General features: G+C 61.2%; 3 protein-coding genes across 4 annotated transcripts; 1 reads left to right on the forward strand and 2 right to left on the reverse strand.

Moving 5' to 3' along the window:
- Positions 1 to 554: 554 nt before the first annotated feature.
- Positions 555 to 5457, reverse strand: TMEM151A (transmembrane protein 151A). The gene is made up of 2 exons (XM_024574438.4): positions 5210 to 5457; positions 555 to 2953 (listed from the first exon to the last, which is right to left on the reverse strand). Exons 1-2 carry the CDS (start codon positions 5282 to 5284, stop codon positions 1622 to 1624), a joined length of 1407 nt encoding a protein of 468 aa, XP_024430206.3. The 5' UTR covers positions 5285 to 5457; the 3' UTR covers positions 555 to 1621.
- A 2173-nt stretch (positions 5458 to 7630) lies between these two features.
- On the forward strand, positions 7631 to 11682 carry YIF1A (Yip1 interacting factor homolog A, membrane trafficking protein). Of its 2 annotated transcripts, none has more exons than XM_024574367.4 (8): positions 7631 to 7869; positions 8462 to 8673; positions 8825 to 8929; positions 9049 to 9127; positions 10493 to 10550; positions 10707 to 10862; positions 11325 to 11379; positions 11480 to 11682. In XM_024574367.4, the coding sequence occupies exons 1-8, from the start codon at positions 7839 to 7841 to the stop codon at positions 11624 to 11626; spliced, it is 843 nt and encodes a 280-aa protein (XP_024430135.1). In that variant the 5' UTR covers positions 7631 to 7838; the 3' UTR covers positions 11627 to 11682. The 2 variants fall into 2 exon arrangements, with proteins under 2 accessions (XP_024430135.1, XP_024430134.1); XM_024574366.4 differs by having other exon boundaries at positions 7635 to 7869; positions 11286 to 11379.
- A 351-nt stretch (positions 11683 to 12033) lies between these two features.
- Positions 12034 to 18027, reverse strand: CNIH2 (cornichon family AMPA receptor auxiliary protein 2). Its single transcript, XM_024574368.3, has 6 exons — positions 17648 to 18027; positions 13934 to 14002; positions 13447 to 13494; positions 13120 to 13232; positions 12873 to 13016; positions 12034 to 12675 (listed from the first exon to the last, which is right to left on the reverse strand). The coding sequence occupies exons 1-6, from the start codon at positions 17726 to 17728 to the stop codon at positions 12648 to 12650; spliced, it is 483 nt and encodes a 160-aa protein (XP_024430136.1). The 5' UTR covers positions 17729 to 18027; the 3' UTR covers positions 12034 to 12647.
- Positions 18028 to 18248: the final 221 nt, after the last annotated feature.

Raw genomic sequence — 18248 nt, forward strand, 5'->3', positions numbered from 1 at the left:
CCCGCAGCCTGGTGCCCTTGCACAGTGAACATGTGAAGATGCCAAGTCCAGGGGCCTCCCTAGCTCCACCCATGGGCAAGGCTCTTCCTTAGCCCTGTCCTGACTTGGGGTTGGCTGTCTTACGCTTTGCATCCCCCCAACCTGCTCTGTGCACACTGCCCGGGTCACTAACACCAATAGCCACCGGGGGAACTGAACTCCTGCCACTGCCCATAGCTCTCTCCCCCCACTGTGGGGCCCTGTCACCCCTCCCTTAGTCCTCCACACGCCCAGCAGCAGAATGGAACCCCTACTGAGCTGGAAGAGGGACCACTTGGACAAGGCCTTAGAAGTGACCCAGATGCCAGTTGGTGGGAGTCGAGGGCTCAGAGCCACTCAAACCTGAGTCTCAGAGGCCCCAGGCTGGCGGGAGGCTCCCTCTCAGCTTACGGTGCTCCTGGGCATACTGGAGCCCAACCCTGCGACCCCTCCCAGACCCCCGGCTGGCGCATTGCCCTGGTGGGGGTGGCCTTGGACCCTCCACTCAGGAAGGCACATGAGAAGACCTTCCATTTTGTATCTTTTTATTTTATTTGCATCTTCGCTGCCTCCTCCCTCCCCCACCAGTCCCTGTGAGGGGGTGGAAGCCCAGTTGGAAGGGAAGGGACTACTCTTTCCTCCCTCAGGGAGGAGTGGCGTCCCCTGGGCCCGGTCCTGCTGATCAGGGAGGCAGAGGCCCCCCGTGGCAGAGCAAGGGCATCGTCCAGGAGGCTGTCAGGCTGAGGCCCCTTGGATGCCCTGTGGCCCTGGGTCCGGTGGGTCACCAGGAAAATGAAGAGCAGAGGGATCCAGGGGAGCGATGAGGCCCAAGTTCAGGGTGTGCGCCTGGCTGACAGAGGCGGATGTGGACTTTGGTGGGGTGGGGACCTGGGGATGTGTGATCGAAGTGGGCCCTGAGAAGAAGCCTCGTGTTTTAGGGGGAGCTGGATGCGGGGCGAGGGGGATTATACCCGGGAACAGTGGGGGGTGGCGCGGGGCGGGGCTGTGCTCCATGGGCCAGGCCCCCAGTGGGGGGGCTGTGCTGCAGGGTCTGGCGAGGGGCTGGCCCCAGGCAGAGGCCAGAGGACAGGTCAGGGAGCCATCAGGGGAAGAGGATGGGGATTTTGGGTGGGCAGTGGGGCCAAGGCCGTGGCGCTAGGGTAACCAGCTCTTCAGCTTCATGGAGGTCAGCCCAGCTGGCACGGCCCCAAACTGCCAGTTTGTGCTCCGGACGGCCCGAGGGCTCCCAGCGTGGCGTCAGCCGAGCAGGGAAGACCACCAGAGGCCCTGTGCTGTCCTCAGGGCTCCTCCATTTCGGCTTTCTGGAAAGTTCCTCCCCTGCCCAGCCTGAGCTCCCAAGACTGATCCTCTGCCTTTGCAGGGGGCGGTGCGGGCGGTGGTGGGCGGAGCCATGCCAGGAGGGTCACGGACTCAACTTCTGTGGTATTCATTCGCCCCCCAAACGACCCGAGTCGCTGCATTTTAGTCTGTTTCAGGGCTGCACCCCACCCCCCTTGTGTGCTGGTCTGAGTTCCCTCCTGTCCCGGACCACAGTGACGCAGGCACCGAAGCCCTTGGTGGAAGGGTGGGGGCCAAGCGGGCCTCAGAGCGCGCCCTGCCCGTCCCCCTGGCAGCCGCTGTCCCCGTGGACGATGAGCACCGGGAAGTAAAGGGCGTCCTCATAGCACGGGGGGCTCTCCAGGGGCTCTGTGTCCTCCCTGCGGCGCCCCAGCGGCCCCCCACTCAGGCTTCGGAAGACGCCGGGGGTGACCCGGCCCCCAGCCCCCAGCGAGAGGCGGCTGCGGCTGAAAGGCAGACGGGGCCCACTGGGCCGGGCAGGCGGCAGCGAATTGCTGCTGACCGAGCGGCGGCAACGCTGGCAGCCGCGGAGGTAGGCGCCGGAGCTGGCGCCCATGACCACGGCCTCCGAGTAGCTGGGCACCAGCTGCCGGTTGGAGCAGATGTGCCACTCGAGCTCAGTGAAGTCCACTGTGGCCACACGGGAGAGTGGGGGCCCGCTGGGCACGGCCCCAGCGGGCGGTGAGCTGGCGCCGAAAAGTTTCTCCACCTGGTAGTGCACGTGGGCAGTGCCGTAGGCCGCCACCACGCGCAGGGGCCAGGACAGCGTGGCTGCCGACACCAGCCAGAAGACCCAGGCACGGGCGTACCAGGGCGGGCTGTGCGGGTCAGCGAAGACCATGAGGGAGTCTCGGAAGTCCACATCCTTCAGGTGCATGCCCTCGCGGGCCTCCAGGTAGTCGTCCAGGCCCTCGTTGGCGCTGAAGAAGCGGGCCCTCTGGGTGAGGTATGAAGCCTCGGCCTCGGCGCTGCCGAAGCTGAAGCACTTGGTGAAGCGCAGCCGCGTGGCTGCGTGGTCAGCCAGGCCCACGAGCTCCTTGGAGACATCACGGACACCGTGTGCCGAGTAGTCAAACTCTCCCCGGGCCGTGCGACTGTCAGCCCTCTCGTGGTAGACTTGCGTGGTGGTGTAGGCGTCACCGTTCCGGTAGCGCGTGATCTGGCGGGTGCGCCGCACGTAGTGGTAGCTCGTGGCCTTCCACCAGACGCAGGGTGGCGCCTGCTGCAGCCGGTGGATCAGAGCAAGCACGGTATTGGCGTCTGTGCGCGGCGCCTGGCATGACCGCACGTGGCAGTGCCAGCACTCAGCCAGGTAGAGGAGGTAGAGGAGGGACACAAAGGCCAGTGGGATGTATAGATAGCCATCAGAGCAGGGGCTGGCTGGGTAGGTGGGCGGCGGGGCCCCAGCCCCTCGGGCCAGGGCTGCCTCGGGCCCCAGGACCAGCCGTGGCACAGTGGCCAGCCGACACCAGGCCACCACGGCACCACAGGCGTGGATGAGCAGCGTGAGGAGCAGGCACTTCCAGTTCGACTCGTGGCACAGGGAGCTTCCCAGGGACTGTTTCAGCGGCCGCTGCTGCAGGGCAGGCAGAGAGGGAGGTGAGGTCAGGGCGGCTCTTTCTTGTGCCTGCCACTCTGCTTAAGCCCGGTGAAGGAGGTGGCACTACACTCCCCACTCCACAGATGGGATACTGAGGCTCCGAGAGATTGAATCACGCACTCCAGGCCCCACCCTTCTAGCGAACTCATAGTGGAACTGCAGGATTCAAACCTTGGCCTATCTGCCCCAGGTCTGTGCCTCACTGTGCCCTGTCATTTCCCAATCAAGGGCATCTAGGACCATACAGACCCATCTGTGCCAAGAGAAGGAAGAACCCCCGGCCACTGAGAAAACTGAGTTCTGGTCCTGGCTCTGCGTCAAACTTACTGTGTGGTCTTGGTCCTATCCCTGCCCTCTCTGGGCCTCAATTCCTGGGCCTGATGGTGTAGGAGGACAGGGTAGCTGGGGTCCTGGAAGTGTAAAGAGCGTGGGCTTTGGAGCCTGGCTGCCCAGGACCCAGTGCTGGCTCCACCACTTACAGTATGACTTGGGCAGGTCCCTCATCCTCTCTGGACCTCAGTTTCCTCATCTGTAAACTGGGGCTGTTGAGAGGATTCAACGAGATCATCTGTGTGAGGATCTCAGCACAGGGTCTGGCCATGGGAATAAATATTATCACTGTTACCCGTGGTTCCTCTAGGGACAGTGGGAGACTTGGGAGAGGTTTTTAAGGAAGTGAGAAAGAGGAAGAGCTGGGAAGAGAGAGGTGTGAGTCTTGGGGAAGCAGATGGAGTGCCGGCCTCCACTCCCCATCTGTGCTGACGGAGGGGGTGGGACATAGCTGCTGGACAGCAGGGGCTACTGCCTGGCCCAGAGGGTTGGGCCCACCCTTCCTAGCAGGGCTGCCAGCCTGCTTCCACCTCATCCCCAAGGTGCCCGTGGAGAGAGAAGGGAGGAGGCAGTGGGAAGAGGAGAAAAAAGGGGATAAGGGAGAGGTGGTCTGGTGGAAATAGCAAAGGTGGAGGCACCTCTCCCACCCCAGCCCCACCAGGCCTTGAGAGACCCAAGAGGAGAGGGACCAACCCCATCCCAGCCCAGGGTAGCCTGCCCTTCCCCTACATCACCCTCACGCACCACAGGTGCACATCACCACCCTGAGCTGCAGGGCCAGGCAGACGCACACACCCACACACTCACACACCTTCACCCCACATGCCCGTCACAGACCCACCCTCCGCAGCCGTGCATGCTGCCTGTCCATCTGAGACACACGGAGCCCTCACCTGTGCCCGGGGCACAGCCCTGGTCCCATGCCATAGCATTGTGTGCGGATGCAGGTGCACACGCACGCACACCGGACACGTGCACGCACACCAGACACGTGCACGCACATGCACATCACACATCCCCTGAAGCCCAGGGACACGCCAGGCCCTCACCTTACCACAGTGCACACCCCCACCGCAACCTGACACCCACAGCCTGCGGTGTCTACCGGGGAGACCACCCACATCAGGACACTCGTGTGCACTCACGTATGACCGATTTACCCAAGCCAAGGGGCCCCTCAGACCTCACTTGACTTGGGCCCATCCCTGTGTCCCACCCAAGATGCCGGGGGCATGCACCAGCATACACCCAAGCACACGCATAGACCCTCTCACCACTCATTCCCCCAGCACCCCACACTGGGCCCCACACCCCTGCAGATCCTATTCCCAGATAGGACTGAGGAGGGGCCATCCTGGGGGTTCCAACCAGGGGGATGGGCCCTAGGGCCTCACAGCTGGGAGAGGGAGCAGGGGTACCAAGGCCTCCTCCCTTCCTCTTTCCCTTCCCCCTCTACTCCCCCCGCCCTCAAAGTCCCTGCTACTGCAGCTGCATTGCAGGTTCCACCCGGGCACCTTGTGAGCTTCCAGGACAGGCTAAGGGGCCTGACCCCGGGGCCCTGGGGGTGAGGGGCAGCACTGCGGAATGGGGACGCCAGGGACCAGTCGCTGACGTCACAAGATGGAGAGGCTGGAAGAGGGGGCGCGGGGACCGGGAGTCACCCCTTACATCCTTTCCCAGCCGCCCCATCCCTACACCCACACGGTTCCCAAAGCCCCCGGGACCCCTCCCAGGACGCAGGCCACCTCAATGACGTCACTGGTCGCAGGGGCTCCGGGACTTCCCACCTCAGCCTCCATCCCTGGATTCGCCCCTTCCCTTGTCTCCCTTTCCCGCTCCGGCCCCGGCTCCAGCACCAACCCCCACCCCCATCCCCCGCCTTTCACCACTAAGAACCGGTACCTCTTCCCGCAGCTGCTCGCCGTCTGGGATGAGTGCGGGCACCTCCCCGCCGTCGCCCTCGCCGCCCTCGGGCATGATGTCCTGGCTGCTTGGGCTGCCCAGGCCCGGGCCCCGGGCATGATAAGGGGGAGAGCGGAGGGCTGCGGCACGGCCCGGCGGGCGTCCGCTGGGCTCGGCGGCCGCGGAGGGAGTGCGCCGAGCTCTCCCGAGCGCGGCGGCGGCGGCGGCGTTGGCCGCCTCGGTGCCCGGCGCCCCGCCCGCTGCTGACCCCGCCCTCGCGGCACCGGCGGCGCCGCCAGCAGCGCCTGGTACCGAGGGCGCTGCCCCAGCCCTCAAGAATCCCAGGCTGGGCGAACCGACTCCTGGGTCCCCCTCCTGCTGCGCTTGCGCTTGCAACCTTGGGCGAATCTTTGCTCTCCCGGGCCTGAGTTTCTCCCGCTGTAAAACGAGGAAGGGAAATCTCCAAGGTGGGTGGGTACTTCTGAGAAGCAGGCCCAGGCCTAAGCCCATCTAGACCTCACCCGGGAAGCCTCACAAGTAGGAGAGGAGTCAGTTACAGCCAAGAAAGATGTAATGAGCTTCATTAGCTGGACAGCGGCTCTGAGTTCCACTTAAGAGTCAGTGGGGTGGGGCCAGGAGACCCAGGGCCCTAGGCTGTGTGACCTTGGGGGGCACTCTCCGTCCACAACCTCAGTTACCCCACCTGAGGAATGGGGATGGAAAGGTGCTAGATTCAATCAACGCTCAAACAGTCGTCATAGATAGGGGTGGGGGAGGGGAGGAACTCTTCTGCACGGGAAGACCCCCTCCCAGGTACCTGTGGCCCCAGTGCTGTTCCCTGGCCCTCAGGGGGCCTCACACCTCCCGGGGGTCTGGGGCCTAGCCCCCAGTCAGTGGATGGAACATAGGGAGCTGCAATGCTGGTGGGTTTTGTTTTGCATTTCCCCCGCAAAAGGGCTACTCAAAAGCCACTCGTTTCCACACCCCTGCCCATTTAAAGATGAGGTAACTGAAATGTAGAGAGAGGAAAGGACTGACTCGAGGTTTCATCCATTTGTTATTTATTTATTGGCACAAATGTTCATCGGTGTCTTCTCTATGCAAATACTGTGCTGAGCGCTGTGAAGGGTAGGAGTGGAGAATGGCAGCAAGGAAGTTGCATCCAGGGCAAACCGGTGCACCCAAAGGGAGCCTAGAACTTGGCCATCAGCCTCCACGCCAGGCCAGGTTAGGGTGTTTCCTTTGTCTCAGAGGCATAAGTTGAACTGACTCTTAACGGATAGCTAGGATTTGGACAAGTGGAAAGGAGGGAGAAGGGCATCCCAGGTGGAGGGGATTTCTGGGCAAAGGCACTGAGATTGGACCACGTGGGTTGAGTTTGGAGAGCAGGAAAGGCACCTGGTGTAACTGTACACTGGGTACCTCACAGAGGACCTGATCTTGCTCTTTAGAAAGTGGTGTCTGAAGGTGAGAAGATTGGCCCCTGGGGATATCACTGGGGAGGGTGAGAGAGGTCAGAAACTGGGTGGAGAGAAAGGAGCCCCCGGAATCACAAGTGAGGCTTGGGGAGATCGCACTTCCAGATGACCGCAGGGCCAGCAATGACTCAGGTGTTTCAACCACAGCTTCAGGGACGGATCAGCCTCTCTCTCTACCCCCAAATGCTCTGGACCACGGGAGAGGCCTTGGTCAGAACCCTACCCTAACTATACCACACAATCTCTGGGGCTTAAGATATTCCGGACTCCGGTTTTTCAAAACGTGTAATGGTGTTTGTGTGGACTGAGAGGTCAGGACCTTCCAGCAGCAGGCCCCAGGATCTGCAGGATGGCGGCAATGGCGGTAGAGTATTTCAGCACCGGACGACGGACAGCACCCGCGCGGAAAGGAGAGGTGGGAGGCGGGAGGAGGAGTCAGCATTCTGGAACGCACTTGGTTGCGCAGCCACAATCCGTATCAACGGTGCTGGTTGGGCTCGTACCAACCGACACCTTCCGGGCGGCCCGGGCTCCGTGCCAGGACTTCGGGGGCTGTAGGGGACGGGGATGGAAAGCAAGCATTGGGAGGGAGGGGCAAAAGACTAGAGGGGCGGGACTTGGTCAGAGCCCACCGCCCACTTCCCTCCTGGAGTACGTGCAGCGGGTGAAGCTTCGTTCCAGGACCTCTGCCGCAGCAGCCTACGCCAGGTCTCCGCCTGTTCTCCCCCTGGTGTAGTCGTGGCAAGACTAGCATCAAGTGTCCCACTGCGCAGGCGCGGAAGTAATTCTCAGCACCTTCTACCTTAACCTATCTATTGGCGAATCCCGCCGAACCGGAAAATCAACGATCCAATCCGTGAGCGCCTCAAATTGCTCCGCCTATCCTGCCTCCCGGAAGTTGACTGCAGCCAAATCCGCTTCGGCGATGGAGCGCCAGGAGCCAATTGGGATGAGTCGACGCCACCGAGGAGCCAATGGCAGGTGGCGTAGGATGACGCTACAGACATGGCAGTGGCGGTCGCACAGTCCGGGGACGTGTCTGGCTACTCTGTAACCTCGGTCGGTTCCCAGCGATCGGAGCGGCTGCTTCATTAGTATTCGTACCCACGAGGCGGCGCAGCGGGTCCACCGAGAGAGCGAGCGTCGCGGCCATGGCTTATCATTCGGGCTACGGAGCTCACGGTGCGTGGGGCGGGCGGGGCGCGGCCCGACCCTCCTGAGGAGGGTTGGTGGCACGGCCAGCTCACCCCGAGGGAAAGGGGCGGCCGTGACCTCAGCCCAGGGCGGCAGTTGTCATTCACGTTCCTGCCCGGCGCGACTCGGCCACGCGTCCCGGACTTCGCTCTCTCTGTCCGAAGCTAAGATCGGGCGGTGACAGCACAGCTGGGATCCCCAAGCCCAACCTGGGCACGAGCGGAGCCCGCCTCCAGAACTTCCTGTCCCTGTCATGACCCTGGTAGGGTCCCTGACCACTGCCCAGGGTCTTCGGGTACCCAGCTGTCGCCCTTCCCACCTTCGTTCATTTGGGGGTGCCCTCGCAATGATCTTTCCCACATAGCAAACTTCTACTCACTCTCCAAGCCTCAGTTCAGAGTTCACTTCCCTTGAGAAGGCCCCCAGCAATCCCCAGGTAGGCAGCCACTTCCAGGCACTGCCTCAGCTCTTTCTTTGCCTACATTTAGCACCTCTCGAAAAGGACCCCTGGAGAAGAGACGGTGGTTTGGGCTCATGCTTAGTATTGCTGTCACCTACTCTGGTACCTACAAACCCACAGGCTCCAAGCACAGGACCCGGGCAGCTCCAGATCCTCCTCCCCTCTTCGATGACACAAGCGGTGGTTACTCCAGCCAGCCAGGGGGATACCCAGCCCCAGGAGCCGACGTAGCCTTCAATGTCAACCATTTGCTTGGAGACCCAATGGCCAACATGGCTGTGGCCTATGGCAGCTCCATCGCATCCCATGGGAAGGATATGGTGCACAAGGAGGTGTGGCCCTCCTCAAGGGCAAGGGTGGCAGGATTCTGGCCAGGGCTGGGGCATCATGGGATCCCACCTAATCCTCAGGGAAGGAGCACACAGAAGAGCACCCTGAGGTTCAGGGTGCAGCTTGCCCACAGCCTCCCCTCTCCCCTCCCAGCTGCACCGTTTTGTGTCTGTGAACAAACTCAAGTATTTTTTCGCTGTGGACACAGCCTATGTGGCCAAGAAGCTCGGGCTACTGGTCTTCCCCTACACACACCAGGTGAGCTGGTGGGCCCCCTTGCCTCCCTCATCCTGCCCCAGAGTCTGACCCCCAGACCTCAATGCCCTTTTTTTCTTCTCTTGTCTTTTCCTCCTGAACTGTGCTGCCGCCATTGCCAGAACTGGGAAGTGCAGTACAGTCGTGATGTCCCTCTGCCCCCACGACAAGACCTCAACGCCCCTGACCTCTATATTCCCAGTGAGTCTTTGACCTGGGCTTGGGTGTGTGTGGGGACTTGTGTCTTGAGGCACCAATGAAGAGAGGCTCAGGTGTTGATTCAGCGTCTGTTCTTGGTGCTGTTGTGTATGGCACTCTCTAGATGCCAGGTAGACAGCGGGGGTGCCCAGTAAGGAGCGTCCTGGGTGTTCCTTCAGTGGCCTCCATTCGCCTGCCTCCTGACTTGGACTGTGTTCCTCCCCAGCCTGGAGTGCTGGATTTAGACCCGGCCCTACACCTTCCAGCTGTGGGACCTCAGCTGGCTGCTGTCACGCTTCTGTAAAACAGGAGTAACAACGTTCCCTACTGGAAAGGATTGTTGGGGCGACTCAGTGAGGTGACGTGCACTCGGCACAGCACCCGGCCCGTAAGAGGCAGCAAATAGTAGTTGTTATCATTATTACTTGTCCCCCAAGGCCTGCTCAAACACATCCTCTCCTCTAAGTTCCCAAGCTGCCCATCCACATGGCACAGGTCGGACTGGCAGACCCTGTGTCTGACTCCTCTCTGTTCTGTTGTCTGTACAAGGCTTGGCCCAGGCCAGCCCTCGGAGAAGCTGCTGGGAGGGCAGCGAGCCAGCACAGTCACCCCAGGAAGGACACAGCTTCTTCCCTCCTTCATTCCATTTCCCTCTTAGTACTGCAGGGTGGGAACTCCATTCTCTTTATATGGTGAAGCTAAGGCTGAGAGACTTAATCTTTGAAGCCGCAAGACTTATAACCAGCTGGAGCTGGTTTCCTTTCTCCAGGCACTGCCCCCTGGTGGGCACATCAGTTCTGGTGCTTCAACAGGGCAGAGGACAGACAGGCTGTGAAAGCCCAGATCCCACGGGTTCTGAGCTCTTGTGAAAACGGTTAAACATGGAGCTCTCTGCACTGGCAGGGCTGTCAGAGCCGTAGCTGGCACCAAGGCCTAGACTTAGAACTTCTGGTTACAGTGAGGACATCCCTGTGGTCTGGACCCCAGGGGCCTCTAGTCTTTCCTGAGGTCAGTTTGGCCCCTGCCTATGGTCAAGGATGAGCAATAGCCTTGACCGGTGATGTAGGTTCTGAGATACCGCAGGAAGTTTTGGTGAACTTCCTAGCACAGGGGCAGCAAGGCAGGCGGCCGGGTGGTCTCGGGGAAAGGGTTCAGGTGGCGTTTATACGGGGGGAGTGGGCTGAGCTGGGAAAGGCATCCCAGGCAGGGCACTGGGGGACTGAGTGTGAAGGCTGGCCAGGTTGGGATATGCAGGGAGGGAAGTGTGAGAGGGAGACAGGGGGTCAGTGGCCTCAAATGCCTGGCTGGGGAAGGGGAGACTCTGGTTGGGGAAGACCAGGCAGATAGCATCTTTCTGGCTCTTGGCAGCGATGGCCTTCATCACCTATGTGCTGCTGGCTGGGATGGCACTGGGCATTCAGAAAAGGTCAGTGCCAAGCCCCTCCCCACTCCCTCTCTTCTCAGCACCCTAGGGGATCTGTGCCAGGTCCCAAGCCCACTCCCAGCCCCCAGTCTCACCCCTGCACAGGGTAGCTGGTTCTCAGTCACTCCCCCCCCCCGCCCCTGCCCCCCACGGCCACAGGTTCTCCCCAGAGGTGCTGGGCCTTTGTGCAAGCACAGCACTGGTGTGGGTTGCGCTGGAGGTGCTTGCTCTGCTCCTGGGCGTCTACCTGGCGACCGTGCGCAGTGACCTGAGCACCTTCCACCTGCTGGCCTACAGCGGCTACAAATACGTCGGGTGAGCACCTGGGAGCCTGGTGGGAGGTGGGCCTGGAGGAGGAGTCTGTGGCCTTGGATTCCTGGCCTGTGTCGCTGTAGCCTGGAGCAGTGACCCTGGATGTGCCTCTGCCCTCTCTCAGCCATTGGCTCCTCTGTTATCGAGGAGCCAGCTGTTTTGGGCCGTCTCCTCAGGAACTGTGTGGTGTCAGGAGGTCAGGAATGTGGAATCACCGTGGAAATACTGGGGAAAAGGGCCTCAAGCTGGGGTAGTGAAGCGGGTGTCAGATCCCAGTCCTGGGCCTTCCAGATTCATTTGGAGTCGAGGTCGCTGTGGGGGTGGACTGGGGGTAAAAGGTCCTGGGCGGTGGTGGGTGGGGTCTGTGCCAGTCTCAGGCCCGGACCCGGAGGCAGTCTCCAGCCTTCCCATCCCCGCTCCTGGCAGGATGATCCTCAGTGTGCTCACAGGGCTGCTCTTCGGCAGTGACGGCTACTACGTGGCGCTGGCCTGGACGTCGTCTGCACTCATGTACTTCACTGTGAGTCCGGGCTGCCCCTGCCCCTCTTCCCCGGGTTGGAGCTGGGATGAGCCTCCTCTCCCTGCGACCCCAGCTCACCTTCAGCTCTCCTTTCTTCCAGGTGCGCTCTTTGCGAACGGCAACCCTGGGTCCTGACAGCATGGTGGGGCCAGCCCCTCGGCAGCATCTCCAGCTCTACCTGACTCTGGGAGCAGCGGCCTTCCAGCCCCTCATCATATACTGGCTGACCTTCCACCTGGTCCGGTGACCCCTGGCCCTCACCGGCACTGATTTTTCCATACATTGAAGATTTGATTTCCTTGATTTGTTTGACCTTTGTTTCAGGGACCCGAGGGGGAGTTGCTGGTATCTCTGCAGTCTGGGGAACAGGCTTGGGGCTGTTTAGAAGAAGGGGGCCCTGGGAAGGCTTCCTGGGTTGGTGACCTCAATACTGCCTCGAAGGGTTTCATTAGGAACAAGTGTCTGGGAAAGTGAAGATGGCAGTGGGCAGCTGCCGATACCTGGAAGGCCTCTGGTCCATCTGAGGGGGTCCCCAGAGGGGCCTGTGGGCTAGTGAGGCGAGCCTAGTTGTGCTGGGGGTTTAGCTCAGGGCTGTCCCTTATACAGTCCCTTTGCCCCACCTCCTCTTCAGGGCTTTTGGGAGCGGAACTGGGACCCACGTGTTTGCAGTAGTTTATTCATATTTTGTCACAAATGGCTGGGAAGGGGGTGCGGACTCCTCCAGGCAACATAGAAAATAGGTCCAAGAGATGGGGTGGGCTGGGGTTGGGGCAAGTGGGGACAGGAAGGAGTCTGAAGAGAGAGCCTGGGGGAGGGGAGAGGGCAGACTAGGAGTGGGGCTGCCCCCCTGCTGAGCCTGCTCATTCTGGGTGTGGGTACCCCCCCACCTGCAGGGGGAGCCTCAGGGTGGGGGTTGAGGGGGCTGGCCCAGAACTTCCAGGGTCAAGCCCTGCCCCTTGGCAGGGCCCACAGTGCCCCCGAAGTGGACGAGGCCAGAAGTTCTGCCCTTTCCAGGACAGACTGCCATGCCAACAGGCTGGCAGAGGAGCTCTAGCCCCTATGTAGAGCTCTGCCCAGCCCTAGTCCAAGGGGAGGGGGCTCTGAAGGCGGGGAGATCCCCGCAGCAGCAGTTTGGGGGGTGGAGAGGAGGCTGGGGGCACCCGTGCCCCCTCCCTCCCCAGGGCTGAGGCCTCTTCGGCCGAGGGACAGGGCTGGGGGTGCACAGGCGTCCGGTCCGTTCTGGGCTCGCTCCCTGGCCGGCTTCCCCCTTAGAAACTCACCAGTGTATAAACCATACTGTGGGAAGACAAGCGAAGCAGTAAGCCGAGGCCTGAGCAGGCCCAGCTACTGGCTACCCACCCCGTCACACCCTGGGTTGCTCTCAGTCCTCAGGGGCAAAGGGCAGGAACTTGGGGTCCAACCATTCCTGGAACTGAAGGCTCGGGGCCTGGAGCATCCCTTCCCTGACTGGACCGCTGTGGGCAGGGCCTCACCTGTACAGGTAATAGAAGAAGGAAAGCAGGTAGAAGGCGAGTTTGCACCAGGACTCCTTCTGGCAGTAGTTGAGGATGTCAGCGTTCATGATGGAGACCGCATCATACATGACCTCGGAGCCATCCGCAGGGCGGTGGAAGTACCTGTCGCCAGGGAGGGGCCTGAGTGCCGATGGGCTCAGGGCTCCCACCCCGCCCTGCCCCTGCTCTCCCACCTCACCCTCCCTGAGGCAGCTGCTTCCCTCACCTCCAGAGGTGGTAGAAGAGGAGGGGGATGTTGAGGCCCAGGGTCACCCACTCTGCCGCGCACAGAAACATCAGACAGAAGAGGCCGTGGATGGAATATTCCGGGACCACCAGCTGGGGAATGAGGGTAAGAGGTCAGTGACCTGGTGCCAGGACAGACCCAAGCTTCAGGGGCACAGAGGGGATCTGGGATTTGGAAGGACCTCTGGGAACTAAAAGGGCTCTAGCCTCCCACTCCCTCCCAGTAGCAGAGCCAATCAAACAAGCTCCAGAGAAAGTGGGACCCAGTTGGACTAGGAGCCTCCTGCCCCCCCACCCTGAAACTGACCTTCCTCAGGAGGCAGCAGATGCGTTCGATGTTTTTTAAACGCTCGCGCTGTAGGGGGAGGAAAAAGCCGAGATGGGGATGGAGGAGGTGGGGAAACAGGCCTTGGGGATGCCCCGCCACCCTCTCTTGCTCCCGCACCATGCTGCACGTGGCCGCCAGGGGGCACCAGAGCAGTCTGCAGCAGTGCCGGCACAGCCAGGAGCAGCCCCATCGTCCCCATGACAACCGTCACCACGGAGGGACCTTCACCCGCGTCTCCATGGCAACGGCCCAGAGCCTGGCAACGGCTACCCCGCCAGGAGGAACCCGAGCCCAGAACCCGCGCCAGGTGTTTTCTGGGGGTGGGGACAGACAGACAAGGGGCAAGGCCCCCGGTCCCTCTCCCCCTCCACACACACCCGTCTTCCAGTCCCACCCTCCCTTATCCCTCAACAAATGGAAAGACAGACGGACGGACACACCTCGGCACAGCACATGTATCACTTACTGCCCGCGCTGGGTTCCCCTGGTCGATGGGGTTCTTGAAGTCAGTCCGCAGCTCGTCAAAGGCTATGATCTGGGGGAGGGGTGTGTGCCTGTCAGGGTTGGGGCAGCAGTTCACGCCCCATGCCTGCCCTTCTGCGGGAGAGTAATTAACACATGGAGACCAGACCAGATGGAGCTTGCTGCAGAAGGGAAACTGAGGCCCAGGGATGGGCGGGGCCTGGCCCAAGGTCACACAACAGTCTGGAACCAGTGATGCCCAAGCAGGCAATGTCCACTATTCTCCATCCAAAACACCGCAAGAGATGGTGTCTTCTCTGCCAAGCCCTGTGCTGAGCACTGGAACCCCAGAGGCTGGGAACGCGGCCCCTGCCCGGGGGGAACCCCAGGCTTGGGAGAGCTGTGACTACATTCCAGGGCAATCAGAGGGCGGGGCACAGGGAGAACCTGACCCAGCGTGCAGGTGATGTGGGGTTCTGGCTGAGCTCTGAGCAGGTGTTTGGTGAATAAATTGGGGGACAGTATGAGGAGTAGGAACAGCAGGTTCAAAGGCAGAGGGCTGAAAGAATGTTCAGGAAGCTACAGATTCCATGGGGCTAGAATGAGGAGAAAGTGAGGAGAGTGGGAAGAAAGAAGAAAATGGTGAAAGATGGGCTGAGGGGGCCAACAGAGCCAGACAGGGGTGCCCTGTGAAACGGACCAGTCGCTAGTTGTTAGGGACTTAAACATAAAAAACAAGGAAGAACCACTGAGGGGCAGGAAGCAACAGAGTGGGGTGGTCCGGTTGATGTGTTCGAACTGACGGAGCAGGAAGTACAGACTGGCTAACCGGTCAGCTAAAACGTTCGAGATGCTTCCTCTCCGTCAGCAGGCTCTATATTTCCGAGCTCATTTAATGATGGCGACAACCTTATGATGTAGGTACTGGTGTGATTGTTTCCATTTTGCAAATGAAAAACTGAGAGAGGTTACATGAGTAGCGCAAGGCCACATGGCTAGTTAGTGGGAACCCAGGATTCTAATTCAGACCCTGGAGCACTGAGACCAATAAGGGGACTGTCAGAGTGCTTGGCATCGCCAGAGACCTGAGTGGAGACAGAGCAGCAGCGGGCATGTACAGGTGTACACGTACAGGCTGGGCTCTGGAGCTGTTTAGGGGCCAGACCCGGGAGGGCTTGAACGGCAGCAGAGAGGAGGTGGGGCCGTGGGGCCTTTGGGTGTCAGAGCACCTGTGGGCAGTGCCTTCCTGGGAAGGGGAATATGGGGGGAGAAGGAGTTTCAGGGGGTAACTGGACAGGCCTCAGGGACAGCGGGTATTGGAGCAGGGCTGGCAGAGGAGCATTCCTGGGTCCCCTCCCCTCAGTGGCAGTCCTAGGATGAGGCTGCAGGCCCACCACACCCAAGCAGCTCAGACCCAGATGGCTGGAAGGGAGAGAACATGGGCTTCCTGGAGGGAGCTGGGGCCATCTGGAGCAGCACCCCCAACTCCCCGCTGGCTCTGGGCAGCCACCTGCCTGCCAGGCTCAGCAACAGGGTCCAGCAGGAAATGGAAGGGTGCTGTCTGTCTGCCCCAGAGCTGGCGCCACCAACAGGAGGCGGGTGTCTCGCCTCCCACCCCCCCCAGGCTGCCTGGCGCTGACTCAGCCCCCTGGAACAAACAATCCCCCACGGTGACAGCTGACACGCGTCACTCACCATCAGGGTTGCCTAGAGACCAGTGGGCCAGGGTTCAGGGTGTGTGGTGGGATCTGGGGTCCTGCCCTAGAAGGCTCTAGTTCTTACCAATTTGGATTGAGGACCACACCCCCTGTCCACACCCCATCCCTGAGCAGGCCCTGCTCTGGGCCCTGTGATGTACCCACCGAAGCTCAGTTTACCGATGAGGAAACAAACTCAGGGTAAGGGACTTGCTAAGATCACCCAGGTAGAGAGGTGAGCCAACAGTGCCTGACACATAGTAGGTGCTCAACAAATACTTGTTGAGAAAGCTTGAGCCCTTTCTCCCAGTTTGGGAACCCCAGAAAGGCAAAGCATGAGTCTTTTTCATCCTTGATTTCCTCAAAGCCACCCAGAGCTGAATCTCAGGAAGCATGGATACAAGTTAATTGGATGGAGGACTTCTCTGAGGATGCCCTAGGGACAGACAGGCCCCTGCCCCCCTCCACCTTAGGGGCTGTGGGAGGCCTCTGGGTGGGGAGGGGTTCTTGAATTCCAGGAGCCTTTCTCCCAGGAGCTGGTTAATTCTGCATTCCCAGCCTCGTCCTTCCCGTCCTCAGCCCTCCTGCTCCTACCCCATAGGGCTGCCCAAGGCCAAGATGAGATAGGGGTCTCACAGAGATCAAGGTGGACCCAGAGGGAATGGAGGGAAGGAAAGAGAACAGAGAAGGGGAGAGAAAAGAAAAAGTGGCTGAGAGACCCAAAGAGAGAAAGACAAAGCCAGGGAGAGAGCTGGAGATGCGGGATGGGGGTGAAAGTGCCTTTGGGGGCTCACTCCTCACTCACGAGAGATGGTCCGAGTCCATGGAGTCCTGATGTAAGAGGCAGGCAGTGGGGGCAGCAGGGGATGGTGAAGGGGAGGCTGGTCAAGAGCTGGGGAGGCCCACCAAGCAGGCAGGCAGCTGGTCGCAGGAAAAAGAAAGGAGAGAGGAAGTGGGGAGACCAGGAAAGGAGCAGGTGAGGCAATGGGGAGGAAGTAGAAGGAAGGAAGGAAGGAAGGAGGGGTAAAGGGCCAATCCCCCCCCAGAGGGGAAGCCTGGAGCAGTGTGTACTGGAAGTGTGAGCAGCTGAGTGGGCCAGGGCCGAGTAGGGAGATGGGCCAGGTGTGTGGAGGTGATCAGGTGGGGTTGTAGAGGGACAGAGGAGGGAGGCAGAGAAGGGGGGCCCAAGGCCCCAAACAGTGAGCTGAAGGCAGATGGATAGTTTCTATAGAGAGAGAAAGGGAGCCAGGCAGGGGCACCACTGAGAGGGCCCCAGAGAGGGGGAGATCAGGATAAAGGAAAGAGAAATGGAGATTCTCAAGGGCCAGGTGTGGGGCCAGGCCAGAGTGAGAGACAAACCGCAGGGAACACCAGACAAAGGGGAAAGCGGGGGCAGGAAGAGGAGGGAAGCTGAAAAGTGGGGAGGAAACCTGGTGGGGAAAAGCCCTGACAGGAGGGGTAGGGAAACCCAAGGTGAGCCGGTGGTGGGCGCTAGGTCTCTGGGGCTGCTTAGAGCCAATGGCTGCTGGGTCAGGGAGGGGGGTGGAAAGGGAAAGGGTTAATGGGCTCCTTGATCTGTGGGTCCTGTAAACAGATGCAGTTGCCATGGTAACCGGTTCCATCAATCCAGCTGGAAAAACCCACAAAGGAGGAGGGGGCAAACAGACAAACTGCCCAACAGAAATGGGGGCAACTGGATGGTTGTAGGGGGGGTAGTATGCAGAAAGAGACAAGGATCCCAGAATTCTGCCCCACACCCCAGGGCTGCTTGGGGCAGGGGAAGGAAGTCAGGGACCAGCTAACATACCAACAGAGAGGCGGGGGTAGCCGAGGAAGGGGCCCCGGGAGCCGACGATAGGGATGTTAATGGGGGCCAACAAAAGCCATCCGACAGGGGAGAGGGGAGAGGAGTCTCCAAGTTTCCCCGGGGCCCTCAGACCATCATCCGCCTGGTTCCCTCCCGCTCCCCTCCCGCTCCGGGAGCCCCCTGCCACCCACCCCGCCCCCAGCCCCAGCCTTACGTGCCAGATGACAAAGAAGATGAGGGAGGCGCACAGCACCAGGGTGAGCATGTAGCAGAACGCGGCGAAGGTGAACGCCATGGCCCCCACGCCGGACGGCAGCCCGGGGGGCGCCAGCGCGGGCCCGGGCGCAAGGGGACGCCCCCCCCCCCCCCGCGGCCCGCACTTAGGGCCGGCGGGGCATGACCCACAGGACTCGGGCGTGGGTTGGGGAGACGCTGGCAGTGTGGCCGGGACCGGGACCTGGACCACGGGACCGCGGGGCGCGGGCCGGTGGGCTTGGGCGGCGCGTCCGCTGCCGACTGCCCGGGCCCCGATCGCTCATCCTGCGATCCCTCGCCCCGTGGATCCCTCTCTCCAGCCCGCGAAGCCGGCGGGGCGGAGCCTGGGGCGGGACCGTGTGCGAGTGGCCCCGGGCGGGGCTGGGTCTCCGTGAGCCCCGCCGCAAACCAGACCCGAGTGTACCTCATGGACACGTAGGCATATCCACCCCTCCACCCGCCCACCACGTCACAATATGAACCCACCAGAGCTGCAGTCACACTAGGTCCACTCGACCTGCGCACACAACCCTGCTCTCACTTGGCGTCCTCACCCACTG

Source organism: Desmodus rotundus, chromosome 5 (assembly GCF_022682495.2).
Source record: "Desmodus rotundus isolate HL8 chromosome 5, HLdesRot8A.1, whole genome shotgun sequence".
Taxonomy (NCBI): domain Eukaryota; kingdom Metazoa; phylum Chordata; class Mammalia; order Chiroptera; family Phyllostomidae; genus Desmodus; species Desmodus rotundus.

What these genes read in the sequence shown, in the direction of transcription:
- TMEM151A (XM_024574438.4), bottom strand. Translation starts at nt 5,284, where the DNA reads ATGCCCGAGGGCGGCGAGGGCGACGGCGGGGAGGTGCCCGCACTCATC. An exon ending in GCGAGCAGCTGCGGGAAGAG is followed by an intron (nt 2,954 to 5,209) that starts GTACCGGTTCTT and finishes CCTGCCCTGCAG; the next exon opens with CAGCGGCCGCTGAAACAGTC.
- YIF1A (XM_024574366.4), top strand. Translation starts at nt 7,839, where the DNA reads ATGGCTTATCATTCGGGCTACGGAGCTCACG. An exon ending in AGGATATGGTGCACAAGGAG is followed by an intron (nt 8,674 to 8,824) that starts GTGTGGCCCTCC and finishes CTCCCCTCCCAG; the next exon opens with CTGCACCGTTTTGTGTCTGT. An exon ending in GCACTGGGCATTCAGAAAAG is followed by an intron (nt 10,551 to 10,706) that starts GTCAGTGCCAAG and finishes CCACGGCCACAG; the next exon opens with GTTCTCCCCAGAGGTGCTGG.
- CNIH2 (XM_024574368.3), bottom strand. Translation starts at nt 17,728, where the DNA reads ATGGCGTTCACCTTCGCCGCGTTCTGCTACATGCTCACCCTGGTGCTG. An exon ending in TCTTCTTTGTCATCTGGCAC is followed by an intron (nt 14,003 to 17,647) that starts GTAAGGCTGGGG and finishes CCCCTCCCCCAG; the next exon opens with ATCATAGCCTTTGACGAGCT. An exon ending in TCTGCTGCCTCCTGAGGAAG is followed by an intron (nt 13,233 to 13,446) that starts GTCAGTTTCAGG and finishes CTCATTCCCCAG; the next exon opens with CTGGTGGTCCCGGAATATTC.